Raw genomic sequence first — 13,708 nt, 5'->3', positions numbered from 1 at the left:
TAATTGGGCACAAAGCCCTGCACCTGACCAGTGGTCACGGACAAACAGGTGATGCATGGCTTGAACTGTTGGCCCAACTCTTTTGGCTTGGTATCAAGAGATCTCCAAATTTTTCACTTAAGTGATTGAACAGTACTGACTTTGGATACATTTTTATTTCCTTTTTCATCTTTATGAAGTTGTTACCTTGTTACGGATGTCGTGTGTGTGTGTGTGTGTGTGTGTGTGTGTGTGTGTGTGTGTGTGTGTGTGTGTTTTTTTTTTTCTTCTTTCCTCCCCATGGCTCAGTATCTAGCCTGCTCAGTGTATCCACATGACCGCTAACAAACTCACTAACTATATAAACACAATACCAATAACTGCAATCTAAGTGCCGGTTCACATTTGTGCGATGCGGGAACGCTGCGAATATACAGCGTGTTCCTGCATCGCATCCGCACCTCTGGCAGTTCACACTGCCATATGCTATACGCAGGGGGTGTCAATTAAGTTATTGACACCCCCAGTTGCAAACGCATATCGCAGTGCGATCTGCAAGTTTGCACATAATCGGATCGCACAAGTGTGAACCACTATGCGTTCCGATTCTGCTGCGGATAAAAAAAAGCCTCATGTGCGAGTTTAGTGTGGATGCGGTGCGAATTCAGCCATACAAAGTGTATGGCTGAAATTTGCACCGCACATGAGATCGCATGTAATTCGGAGCGCACTGCTCCTAAATTACATACGATCTCCGAGATCGTGCTAATGTGAATCGGGGCTAAAAAGCCACAGAAGTGGGAAATAACCTTTTTTTTTTTTTTTTAATCTGTGTGTGTGTCTATACCAAGGCCAAATATTCCAGGGTATGTAAACTTTTGATCAAGGCCATTTGGTTGACTTCTGTTATGTTTTTAAAAGGAGCCAAACAACTATGTAATAAATGGCTTAATTTGGTCACTATCCTGTAAAATTATATATATATATATATAATACAGGCATACCCCGTTTTTAAGTACACTTATATTGGCTGTACATATTTATTTATTTATTTTTTGCATGATCAGTCATATTTCCAATATCCATGCCAAAATTACATGATTTCTGCCAGGGTATGCAAACTTTTGAGCACAACTTGTAGATATTAATGTGCTTCTGTTTTTAAGCAGTTTTTTTTTATTCAATGTTTTTTATATGTTCACCTTCATAATAAAAAAAAAATGCACATGTTTTTCAGGTAAAACAATGTGCATTTTAATTGTTTTTTTAAAAAAAAATTAGGAACCGTCAAAGCATTGCACATGTGATCAAAATTGTGTGGAGAGAAGATCCCCAGCCCACTGTCACAATTAGAAGTGGGATCTCAGAAAGGCTGCAGAGGTGGAAAAATGTAAAAAAAACACAATTCATATTGGTATTGCATTAAAAATGTATGCACTTTTAGGCACAGATGTGTGACGGTTCTAACAGGAAAAAACAAAACAGAAACCTTCACTAACACCTGCAGTCTTTCGATGCAACAGAAACAATTCTTTTACTGTTCTTGCTTTCTTCTTTTTCTAGGTACTTCCTGACCAGTTTCTACACCAAGTATGATCCAACACATTTCTTTATCAACACGGCTTCACTTCTCAGTGTCCTTATCCCCAAGTTACCTCAATTACACGGAGTACGAATTTTTGGCATCAACAAATACTGAACAGGAATCCTGCAGACCCTGAATACGTTACTTCAAGCGCACATACTATTGGCTCTGGCTCTTTCTGTTCGGATGCAATGGATAGCCATCTAAGCCATTTTAATGATTTCTACAGAAAAGATCTCATTGCTCCTGTTGGAAGCTGTTGGAAACCACATAGACTTGGAGGAGAAAGAGCTTCTCTCAGAAGAGAGCACTAGATCTGATTCAGAGGTTTTCCTCTCTGCGCTGGGCGGGCCCAGCTATGACCCGAGGTTTGCAAATCATACACAAGACTTATGAAATAAAGGAGTAGTACTACTCCACGAAAAGAACATTATCGATTACATCAAAATATGTCCTTTTTATCATTATTTTATCATGTGTAGCAATCCCACTTGTGACATGCAACAGCATTCACTAGCTGACATAATGTTGTGCTGCATGCTGTGTAGATATGCACTAGTAGTTTTGGTTCCTTTTTTCTGTTGCTGTGTTCTTTGTGTGCTCCACAATAATTTCTAATTTGCCTGCAGAGCTGTATGTGATCACTGTATTTTCAGTAGTCATCTGGTACCATACATCAACAGTTGGCGCTATACTCTTCTCCGAATTACCAGGAGTGGTTTAATTTAAGAGTTTTTTTTTTTTTGCTATTTTTTTTTTTCTAGGTCTCCTTACCAGACATTGAATAGCTCTGAGCAGTGGCACAATCTTTGTAGTGTCTAGTTGAAAGAAGAATGTACAGTAAACTATGGTATTATTTTAGTTTTCTAATTGTAGTACTGGCTTAGAAGCGGTTGTATTAGAAGCCAGCGATCTCTTGAAAACAGACTGGATCTGTAGATGGTACGAAAAGAGAAATATTTCAAAGCAGTTCGTGTTAGACTAGTCGCAAGGACAAATTTGATCACTCATACAACCTCCTTGGGTTTTTTTTGATTTGCTGTCCTGACGTTGTCTTTATGTCCTGAACTCTCCCTTTATTCCCCTACAGAATCTTCTTGCCGAAAAATCTCTTTAGAGACCTTTTGTGGTACTGCAGATGTTCCCTATGTCATGAGTTGAGCAACTGCATGAAAATTCCAGTTTGATTGTGTTCTGTGAATGAGGGAGGGGGCGTAATGTTACATGTTACAATGGTTTTTAGGCTCACAAAACATCTTCCCTGTTCCCATGGGGCCATGCAGTTGTGACCTGAGTGACACACGTTATTAAAAGTACTTTATGCCTAAGAATAAACACGAATTAGGTGAACCTTCTACTTTTTCAGCAGTTTGCCTAAATATGTGCATGCATTTGTGTTCTGACCGTCTAGATTCTTGAATGGTGTGATTCTTAGATGGCACAAATCTACATGCCTATGTTACAGGGAATCAAATTTGCAATTGGATTCATTCATCTCTACTGTTAACTTAAAGTGGAAGTAAAGTCAAAATCTAACTCTAAACCTACTCTCAGCCATATTCTAAGCCTAATCTATCTAGCCCTGTAAAGCAAAAATCGTTCTACTTATCTGTTCTGCCGCCGCTCCAGTCTGGGCTGAAGCGGCGGATGCTGTGTGCAGGAGAAAACCGACTGGCTGTAAAATGCTTGGGAAGAAATGTCACCCATAGTTATTATTGGGCAGAGCTGATGCTGGGAATCGCACGAGAGCGATTTGCAGAACAGGTAAGTATAGCAAATGTTTTTTTTTGTTTTTTTTTTTTTTCCTTTACAGATCTTGATAGATTTAGGCTTAAGCTGGCCATACATTATAAAAGTTTTTTTTTTATTAAATTTCCTTTTAGATTTACCTTCAACCATGTAGTACAGGGGCTTGCCTGATTGCATACAAATTGAAAGTGTTCAGGTTTGACCTTTTATATTTTATGGTTTTGGTAAATCTAAAGTAAAATTGTTCAAGAAAATCATATAATGTATGGCCAGCCTTTGATTGTGATTAGGTTTAGAGTTAGGTTTTGACTTTACTTCATGTACAAGTCGGTTATTGAATATTGGAATGTTAGACGGTTAGCCACAGTGGTGGCTGGTGCTCAATATTTATTTTTGGGGGGGGGGGCAAAAACCTACACCACCCCCTGTGGGAGGCAGACGGGAGGGGGGGGGGGAACCAACACCACCCCCAGTGGGAGATGGACAGAAGGCAGTGATCAGAGGCCTCCTTATACTTTATGGAGGCAGATGGTAGGGCTGCTGTTCCTCGCTCTGGAGCCGTTGCTTCTCCTCCTGGCCAAAGAGGAAGTGGATCCCAAGACTCCCTGGCCAATCAGGTCTCAGGACTCCCTTCCTGATTGGCCGGGAGGCGAATTGGGAAGACCATAGAGGATATTAATTTGTCATGGTCACACGAGTGGGTGGGCTCGGGACGAAGTGCTCTGCGCCCTGAGCCCACCCTTTTTTTTTTTTTTTTTTTTTTTTCTTTTTTTTTTTAAGCCAATTAATGCCTCAGGCTCTAATCATGTGCTTAAAAAAAAACACATGGAAATCCATGCGTCCGGCACCCTGCATGTAGATTAGGGGTCGAGCGCATGGATAAGGGGGTGGCGCCCCGTATTGGACGGGCCGCCACGGTTTAGCCAGTTAAAAAAGAAAAACAGCTGAAGATCATTTTACTGAATACTGTTAACTTTGCTGCCCTGAACCAAGCTTACATATTTATATATACACACAAATTCCAGCACTTTTTCTTTTAAACTTATCGACACTCAGGCTAACAGCTGGAGCAAAATTAGACTGCTTCCTGCGGCAGCCAATCAGGATTCATCTTTGAAAGGAAGCACAGTTTTCATTGCTCCGCCTCAGTATAAGGTTACAACTATATGCACCTTGCTATTGCATCAGCAGTGTTTCCAACTCTTTGCTCAATTTATTATCCTTCAGCAGATGCTTGTGTAGATATGTGTGTATTTGCACATCTGCAACGTATTAGAAATGGATTTTATCCATAGGAAGTCACCTTACAAATAGGAAGGTTTTGGATGAAAGTAGTCATAAAGGCCTTCTGCTTTTTTTTTTTTTTTTATATTTCCCTTTTTCATTTCTAAGGAAAGGAAGAAAGTGTACACATTTTCTTTAGAAACAGTATGTTTTAATTCAAATAGTTTGGGAAAGCTAACCCTATATGCACAGATTGTAGACACAAATCATGTTATCATTTGTCATGGTTGTAAAACATTTGAGAAATATCCCTTTTTATATTTTCATCCTTCCAGTGGCTTTTCAGTTTATTGAATAAATTAACTTTTGCCCTTGAGGTTGTGTGTGTGTTTTTTTTTTTTTTTTTTTTTGTTCTTTAACCGGAACTAAATTAGGAATTGTTGGCTTGTGAATACATTTTAATTTGTCTCAGTAGCAATATGCAAGTTATGTTTTATCAATCTAGCAATCAATGCTTTACCTTTTTAACTTAAAGTGATTGTAAAGTCTTTGTTGATTTTTTTTATTTTTTTTTTTCATATAAAAATATGTTCTACTTGCCTGCTATGTTCAGTTGCTTTTGCACAGAGCAGCCCGGATCCTCCTCTTCTCGGGTCCCTATTCGGTGCTCCTGGCCCCTCCCTTATGTCGAGTGCCCCCACAGCAAGCAGCTTGCTATGGGGGCACCCGAGCCGAGCTGCAACTCTTGTGTGTCCATTCAGACGTGGAGCTGCTGTTTGGCCCCCTCTCTCTCTCTCTCTCTCTCTCCTCATTGGCTAACTGACTTTGACAGCCAGGGGAGCCAATGGCGCCACTGCGGTGTCTCAGCCAATCAAGAGGGAGAATCTCGGAAGGCTGAGACACTTGTGGACATCGCTGGGCAGAGAGGGACCTCCGGTAAGGGGGGGGCTGCTGCACACAGAAGGCTTTTTATTTTTATGCATAGATTGCATTAAGATAAAAAAGAAATCCTTTTTTCCTTTAAAATGCCTTTTCTTAGTGTTCCAAAACCACAGCAGTAAACTCAGTGTGTATATGCAGTAAAGCATGCTTGATATACTCACTGTGGAACCTAAGGGGTTAATCCTCTGCATTGTGTCAAAAGGCTGTTTGCTCCTGCATTTTATTTTTATTTTTTCATGGGAGGGTGCATGGGATCAGCTCAGGGCCAATCAGCACTCTCCAGACAGAGGGTCAGAGGTCCTGCAGCCTCATAGGACAGTCAGAGGAGTATGAAAACTCCTCCTGCAAGTTTTAACCAGTGCTCGGCCAGATACTGATAGGAGTCAAAAGACTGCTATATACATTGGTCTCAAAACTTTTGGCCGCGGCTGTGCTGCTGATGAGAAAAGGTATTAAGCAGTTTATATTTACTAAAATATTTGCATTTCCATTTCCATGTTCTGAGACATGGATAAAGCTACTAAATACGTTTCCTTATCTGCAGTTGGAGCATTTACTAAAACTATTGAATTTCTGTGTACTGTGGAGTCCAGGTATAGTGAATGCAGAGTCCTGGGTTTAGTAACACTTTACTCAGTTCAGCTTCTTGCACCCGTATACACCTTATGGCCCAACGCAATTTTCAAATTTCAGTTATGGGCCTATTATTTCAGCAATAACCTTGTCATTATTTAAACCTGAACTCCATGAAACGATCAAGCATTACTCTTGCATGGGGTTTCCCCCCACACCACAAGGGTTAAAGCATTTGTTACCCAAACACTTCATATTCCTTATATGTAATAAAATGGGAGCAGCGCCAAAATTAAATACACATATATAAAAAATATGCAAATATACAAAAAACAGTATAGACAAAAGTCCCAAAGTCTTAGATGGAGGAGAGGGAGGAAACAAGTCCAGATCATCCAATCACCAGTGTGTAGTGGGGAAAGCGTATGATCACCCAAAAGTGACAGTCAAATCTGCTTACCAGAGAGTTTGACACCCCTGTTACAGAGCGGTCAAAAAGCGCCAGAGCATTCCAGAAGCGCTTGACATAAAGGATGCCTCAGAGTTCCTCCGGTCTGTGATGACACCCAAACTCTCCACTCACAGGACAATGCAGAAGGACAATGCCAGCCTGAACCACTTAGAAAGCTCCAACCAGAAAGGTAATACCTCAGGAGGACAAAAGCAGGCCAATGGTGTAGTACGTCAAAACAAGCAACTTTATTAAAAAAGTAATGCACTTACACGGATGTAGTTTCAAACAACATGTGAATAAAAACCGCGGTATAAATAGAGCGTGCTGCACATCAGAGTGCCCGGTCTGCCTTACACGTATCGTAATATCGTAAGGATCCTTTATGTCAAGTGCTTCTGGAATGCTCTGGCGATTTTTGACCGCTCTGTAACAGGAGGGTCAAACTCTCTGGTAAGCAGATTTGACTGTCACTTTTGGGTGATCATACGCTTTCCCCACTACACACTGGCAGAGATGTATAATATAAAGTACTAGAGACCCAGACTTGAGTAAAAGTACAAGTGCTCTATCAAAAAAGGGACTTGAGTAGAAGTTGAAGTACTCTTTAAGCACCACACCTAAGTAGAAGTACTAAAGTATTCAACATTTTTTGTACTTGAGTATTGCAAGTAGTTTATTTTAAAATTTGCTACTCAAGTACTGAAAGTAAAAGTACAAGTATTGTGTTATGTAGTTATTAAAGAAAGTAGTCAAAAGGCCAGGGCCCCCCCTCCCATTTTAGATCCCCCTTAGAGCAGGCCAGGGTCCCCCTCCCATTATAGATCCCCCTTAGAGCAGGCCAGGGTACCCCTCCCATTATAGATCCCCCTTGGAGCAGGCCAGGGTCCCCCTCCCATTATAGATCCCCCTTGGAGCAGGCCAGGGTCCCCCTCCCATTATAGATCCCCCTTGGAGCATGCCAGGGTCCCCCTCCCATTATAGATCCCCCTTGGAGCAGGCCAGGGACCCCCTCCCATTATAGAGCCCCCTTGGAGCAGGCCAGGGTCCCCCTCCCATTATAGATCCCCCTTAGAGTAGGGCAGGTCAGGACAGGTCCCATTAAATAGATCCAATCCCCTTAGGGAGTGACTTGACTTCAAGACAGTTCTTACTTCTACCTTAGGCTGTCTCGAGTCCTCCAGTCTTTCTCCACAGTCCCCAGTCCAGTCCCCCCTGCTAAAAGAAGAATATATTCCTACCTCCATCCAGTTCTCCCACGCTGCACAGTGCCCAGAGACAGTCTAGTAGTCTAGACTCTAGTAAATCACAGTCCCTCCCCCAGCCAGGGCCCAGAGAGATCACTCCGCAGGCAGGTGTCTTTCCTCTCTCGCCTCCACCACTTCACTTAAGAGCGGGAGGCGGGACTCAGGCCGAGCTGAGGGAGGGCAGAGGCGGCGAGGCCCTGCCCCTGAGGCATCGGGTCAGGGATTGGTCGTGACTTGTGAGTCTCAGAGACAGTGAGACTCGAGTAAAGAAAGTCAGCGGCGGTGCGGGTTTGGAATGGAATGATTCGTAACATTTTTATAATTGTAACGAGTAACTATGCAGCACATAAAAAAATATTGGAGTAAAAGTATTAAACTCATCGAAAATATGTACTGAAGTAAAAATGGAAGTAGGAGAAAAAAAATTCTACTCTAGGAAAGTACAGATACCGCCTTTTAGTACTTTAGTACAGTAGTGAAGTAGTTCTACTTCGTTACTATACATCTCTGCACACTGGTGATTGGATGATCTGGACTGATTTCCTCCCTCTCCTCCATCAACTCCATCTAAGACTTTTGTCTATACTGTTTTTCGTATATTTGCATATTTTTTTATATATGTATTTAATTTTGGCGCTGCTCCCATTTTATTACTATCAGTGTATGGGTTTGTAATCTACCTATTGAGCTGGCTGCCTATGCTATCTTGATGTAATTCTGAGTGCAGATATCTTTCTCCCATTTTTTGATATTCCTGATATGTGCCTGGTTTACCATGTACTTGTATGAGAAAGTATCCTGTTCTTTTTGTCTTGCTTCCTTTTATGTGAAATCCCTGGTGTTCCTGCTAGTCCCCTTGCTTTCCTATTTAAAACTGATCACACTAAGCAGGAGAGCACACCTTGGTCAGTTCTCTCACTTTGCTGCTAACTCAGCCTGCTCTCCTCCAATGATTAGACTTGTCCTGACATGCCCCCGCTGCACAGCCAATTACTGGCAAGCTCAGTGTGCTAAGCATACATAGCAGAGCTAGCGGCGGCAATGATATTGTCGGCCATGATAATATTAAGCATCACCAAGTCTTGTGACCGAATATATCTTTGAATTATTTTTATCTATCTATTTTGGTCTCTGATGTCGGCTGGTATATGTTACCTCCAGCGATTTAGGCTGCTATTGCATGGCTGCCGCTTGCTTATACATATCAATGCATCTAGACTACAGTATCATGGCCGCCGCTAGCTCTGCTATGTATGCTTAGTATATTGGATTGGTCTCAAATAGTATGGCGATCACTTGCAGAAATGTACATAAGCACCTCTGTCTAGCCTATCATTATCTCCTGAAGAAGTTACGTGACCGTGACGATACGCGTTTAGACGTTAGGCAAAACCGGAAGTGCAGTGATACAGGCGGCTCGGGACTCAGAGGCTCAGCGTTCCTTCACCAATTGTCTTCTACCCAACGGTAAGTTATTATTATTTTAAATAAATGGTTTTGCGAAATACTACACCAGAAGAGCCTCTCGTCTACATTCCATTTGGAGCACTCGCCCCCCCCCCCCCCCCGCCCCGGATATGTTTAGGATTGCCAGGAGTTTCTTCTATATGCTGTATCCTTACAGCAGTAAGGTAAGGGTGTAGTACACCCGGAAGTATTATATACAGATTGTCTCACCGTTCACCTTATGGTGTTGAAGTCACTTCTATGATCTGTTTATGATCACTAACTGAACACATAGTGGGAGAACCACTCACAAGACTGCTTCACATTGATTGTCCCCTAAATGAACTTTATGCAGTGATCCATTTATCAGAATATTTCTCAGGACTCTTCATCTTTTTATGAATTTATCCATTTGATTTGGCACATGATGTATTGAATTTGGTTTTAATGAAATTGATGTATGTCACTGAGTCACTATCCCATTATTGGGAATTTTCTCACCTAAGTTACGGTGTGTGTATGTGTATATATATATATATATATATTTGACACTGATATTACTTTGCACTACAGGCACTTTATATTTATTTGCTCAAGGCTGATTGTTTTCTCACTGGATAAGCGCAGCTTCACTGTCCATTTTCCTTTCTATACAAACTACTCAGTTTTTGGTAAGGCTAAACTAGGAGCTGCAGCTATCCCCTATCTTTACTGATATTCTCATTTTATTTTCATTACCTCCTTTAATTGATAGTGCGGGGGCCTTTTACACATTTTTTGCTCAAGTTTAGGAGCTTTTGGTGTTTTTTTGCCAAAACCCCTTAACTCGACTCCATAAAAGCCTATGTGCCCATACACACAGGCTTTTACCAAAGTTTAGGAGCAGCAGAGTTTAGAGGCAGTCAAAGCTCCTCTCCTGAATGCAGAAGAATTTTGTTCAAGAGAGAAGTTTTATTGGCTTATAAAAAAAAAAAAAAAAAAGCAAAATGTCAACTTTAGCATTTATTTATTTCAATTGCCAGAATCATTTTAATCACACCCCGCAAACCAACGTACTTGTACGTCTGCTAGAAGTGGCTGTACTGGAATAATGCTTGCAGCTGAAGGCATCAACCTAGGACCTATTTTAGTGCTGGGGGTTGGCTTTCAGGAGATAACAACCGATGCCGCTGCTGACCGTTATCCCAGTGAGCAGGAGGGGATGTAAGATCCCCTCCCGCAGCTCTGCCCGGGTCTCCCATCCCACCAGGAAACCTGAGCAACCAGCCGGCACGTCCACGGTCTAGTTGGAGTCCCAAACAAAGCCTGATTCAGCTTCAATCGGGCTTCCAATCATGTAACCCGGAAGCGGCATCGCTTCCGGTTTATTCAGCTGCCAATGCCGCTGATTTAAAAAAAGTAACAGTATTAAAAATGCAGATTTCTGCATTTTTGAATACTTTGAAGTGCAGTGGAGGGGTCTGGGGCTTTTTTTTTTTTTTGACATTGCATGCTATTGCCTAGTCTATCCTCTACCAAGACTCCCAGATCTTTCTCCATTTTTGATTCCCCCAAAGTTACCCCCCCCCCCCTAAAGTGTATTGTGTGTTTGTTTTTTAGCCCCCAAGTGCAAAAGCTTACACTTCTCCACATTAAACCTCATTTGCCATGACGTTGCCCACTCTGCTATTTTGTTCAGGTCATTCTGTAAGATATCTGCCTCATGCTGTGCAGTTATTGCCTTGCCCAATTTTGTGCCATCTGCAAAAACTGATATAGATCTAATGATCCCGTCCTCAATGCTGTTTATGAATAAATTAAACAGGGTTGGTCCCAGACTTGGTGCATCTGTAAAGTATTCACAGCGCTTCACTTTTTCCACATTTTGTATGTTATAGCCTTATTCCAAAATGGATTAAATTCAGTATTTTCTTCAAAATTCTACAAACAATACCCCATAATGACAACGTGAAAAAGTTTGTTTGAAATCTTTGCAAATTTTTATTAATAATAAAACGAAAAAAAAAATCACATATACATAAGTATTCACAGCCTTTGCCATGACACTCAAACTGAGCTCAGGTGCATCTTGTTTCCACCGATCATCCCTGAGATGTTTCTTTAACGGGACTAGAGTCCACCTGTGGTATTTCAGTTGATTGGATGTTATTTGGAAAGGCATACACCTGTCTATATAAGGTCCTGCAGTTAACAGTGCACGTCAGAGCACAAACAAAGCCATTAAGTCCAAGAAATTGACTGTAGAACTCCAAGACAAGATTGTATTGAGGCATAGGGGAAGGGTACAGAAAAATTTCTGCAGCATTGAAGATCCCAATGAGAACAGTGGCCTCCATCGTAAATGGAAGATGTTTGGAACCACCAGGACTCTTCCTAGAGCGGGCCACCGGGCCAAACTACAGCCAATGATCTATGGAGCGGGTGGATGGGCGGTTACATGTTTCGGAGCATGCACGGCTTCTTCGTCAGACCTCCACCTGCTGGAGGTGGATGGACACTTATATGGGTAGCTCAAATCATTGGTGCAAAGGACAGGTGCAATACGGCAAGAACCAAGCTAATAGAGAGTCAAGCCAAGCACGTTCTTGCCGTATTGCACCTGTCCCTTGCACCAATGATTTGAGCTACCCATATAAGTGTCCATTCACCTCCAGTGGCTGGAGGTTTGATGAAGGAGCCGTGCATGCTCTGAAACATGTAACTGCCCATCCACCCGCTCCATAGGATACTGGCTTCTCACGTCCCTGCTCTGTCTCCAGGAGTCTCACGCCGCACACAGCTGAGAGGACATACATATAGGAAGCGGAGCTCTGGATGTCCGCATCATAGTACAGTGGCCCAGAAGATTCTGGAAAGATCTCGGACCATTACGCTTTGTGTTGCTTATGTTTCATCTTACTCTATGTGAGTGCTTTTAATCCCTTATTTTAATAAACTTTTTTGAGCTTACTGCACTTAGAGACGCCTTACCTTCTTGTTTTTATTGCTTCCAGAGCAGCTTCTCCTCTCAAGTGCTGCCCAGGTGCAGCGACTCGTATACAGCCTGCCAAGATTCACGGAGGTGCCCATACAACACCCATCTTTTTGCAATTTAATATAAAGTGACAGGTGTTGAAATCAAGTTCATGAAAAAAAATCGAATATAATATACAGTGAAATCAGTGCTGCTAAGGTACATGCAATCAAGTTGTGTGTCTGTGTCTCACTCATCCCCCCACCTTTTTTGCTACACTCACTAGGGGGTAACCAGCCTTCACAGTACTGTACTACTGACTGCAAGTAAAATCCTTATCCAAACAGGTGCCTCCTTGGTTTTCTCTGTCCCAGTGATCTCATATAAAGACAATTGTTTCCATGGTGTAACTCCATATAACAATACTTTATTGCACAATTAAATGGTGCACTTACTTGAATTCAGATAATATCAGGCGTTTGTGTAGATAATGAAAGAAATAGTCCTAAAATTGGGGCTATCTACAGCGCTTGCTAAAAAAAACTTATATATATTAATCTGTGAGTATAAATATATATAATGTGCAAATAGTGCCAATGTGCTAATAAATATGCAAAGCAATTAATCAATATTCCAAATCCATATGTAAAAATTATAAAAACTTTTTCTAAGTGCAAATAAAATCTCAAAGTGCAAATGCTTGTGCAAATCAATAACTTAATATTATAAGTTCATGCATAAATCAATATATTTTCTTTTGTGCAAAAAATGTCCAAGGTATAAATGAAATTAAATATACAGTCCGAAAAAATCTTTTTCTTGGACATGTGCCAGTGCTCTTTCAAGACAAATTTAGTGACTGGTAAAAAATGTGCAAAAGTGCTTGAAGCTTTCTTCCCGTGCAGTATATTGGGTAACTTACCAAATGGAGTGGGTCTCATATATCGTATAATATTGAGACCAACCAGGCTTTATGGTAAGTTCCCTTTAAGAGTCCTGATGGTTTTCCTCCTCACGGATCCATAGGGCAGCTCAGGTCATATTAGATAGAAAAAATATGCTCCAGATAGTGTGATATCGCAATAAGAAGTTTTATTCCACAAATTTCAAGGAAAAAACAGCTGAAATCAGCGAGTTCCAGCGAGGATATCTCGTACTGATATCCGTGACATGCAAACGATTGTGCAGAGTGGCGAGCAGCGTTACTTCCGGCTTGCGTTCCAATCGTTGGTCACGTGTGCTACGCTGTGCGGTCCACGTCCTGGCGCGTTTCGTCACATCCGGTGACGTTTTCAAAGGCTATATAACAATACTTTATTGCACAATTAAATGGTGCACTTACATGAATTCAGATAATATCAGGCGTTTGTGTAGATAAGCCAGAAAGTCTGGGACGCGATGCGCTCCACGGACTTAAACTGGATATGACGCAATGACGCTGTAGCTTCACCTTATGGGCTTCGTCATGAAGACATCACCAGAAGCGGTCCGATAGGTGTAGGTGTGCCAAGCTTGTAGCATCATACTCGAAAAGACGAGGCTGTAATTTCGTGCCAAAG

At 41.6% G+C, this 13,708-nt stretch overlaps 1 protein-coding gene across 1 annotated transcript in view; it reads left to right on the top strand.

Annotated features, from left to right (window-relative positions):
• ORMDL1 (ORMDL sphingolipid biosynthesis regulator 1) overlaps positions 1 to 2,271 on the top strand; it is a 71,692-nt gene extending 69,421 nt beyond the window's left edge. Inside the window, exon 4 of the mRNA XM_082260907.1 lies at positions 1,543 to 2,271. Coding sequence (XP_082117033.1) covers positions 1,543 to 1,678 — 136 coding nt within the window. The 3' untranslated portion in view covers positions 1,679 to 2,271. The remainder of the gene's footprint in view (positions 1 to 1,542) is intronic.
• The last annotated feature ends 11,437 nt before the right edge of the window (positions 2,272 to 13,708 follow it).

Source organism: Pelophylax lessonae, assembly GCF_965119305.1.
Source record: "Pelophylax lessonae genome assembly, chromosome: 6".
Classification (NCBI taxonomy): Eukaryota; Metazoa; Chordata; class Amphibia; order Anura; family Ranidae; genus Pelophylax; species Pelophylax lessonae.
The sequence above is the reverse complement of the archived record's forward strand: the minus strand, read 5'-3'. Positions and strand labels throughout refer to the sequence as shown.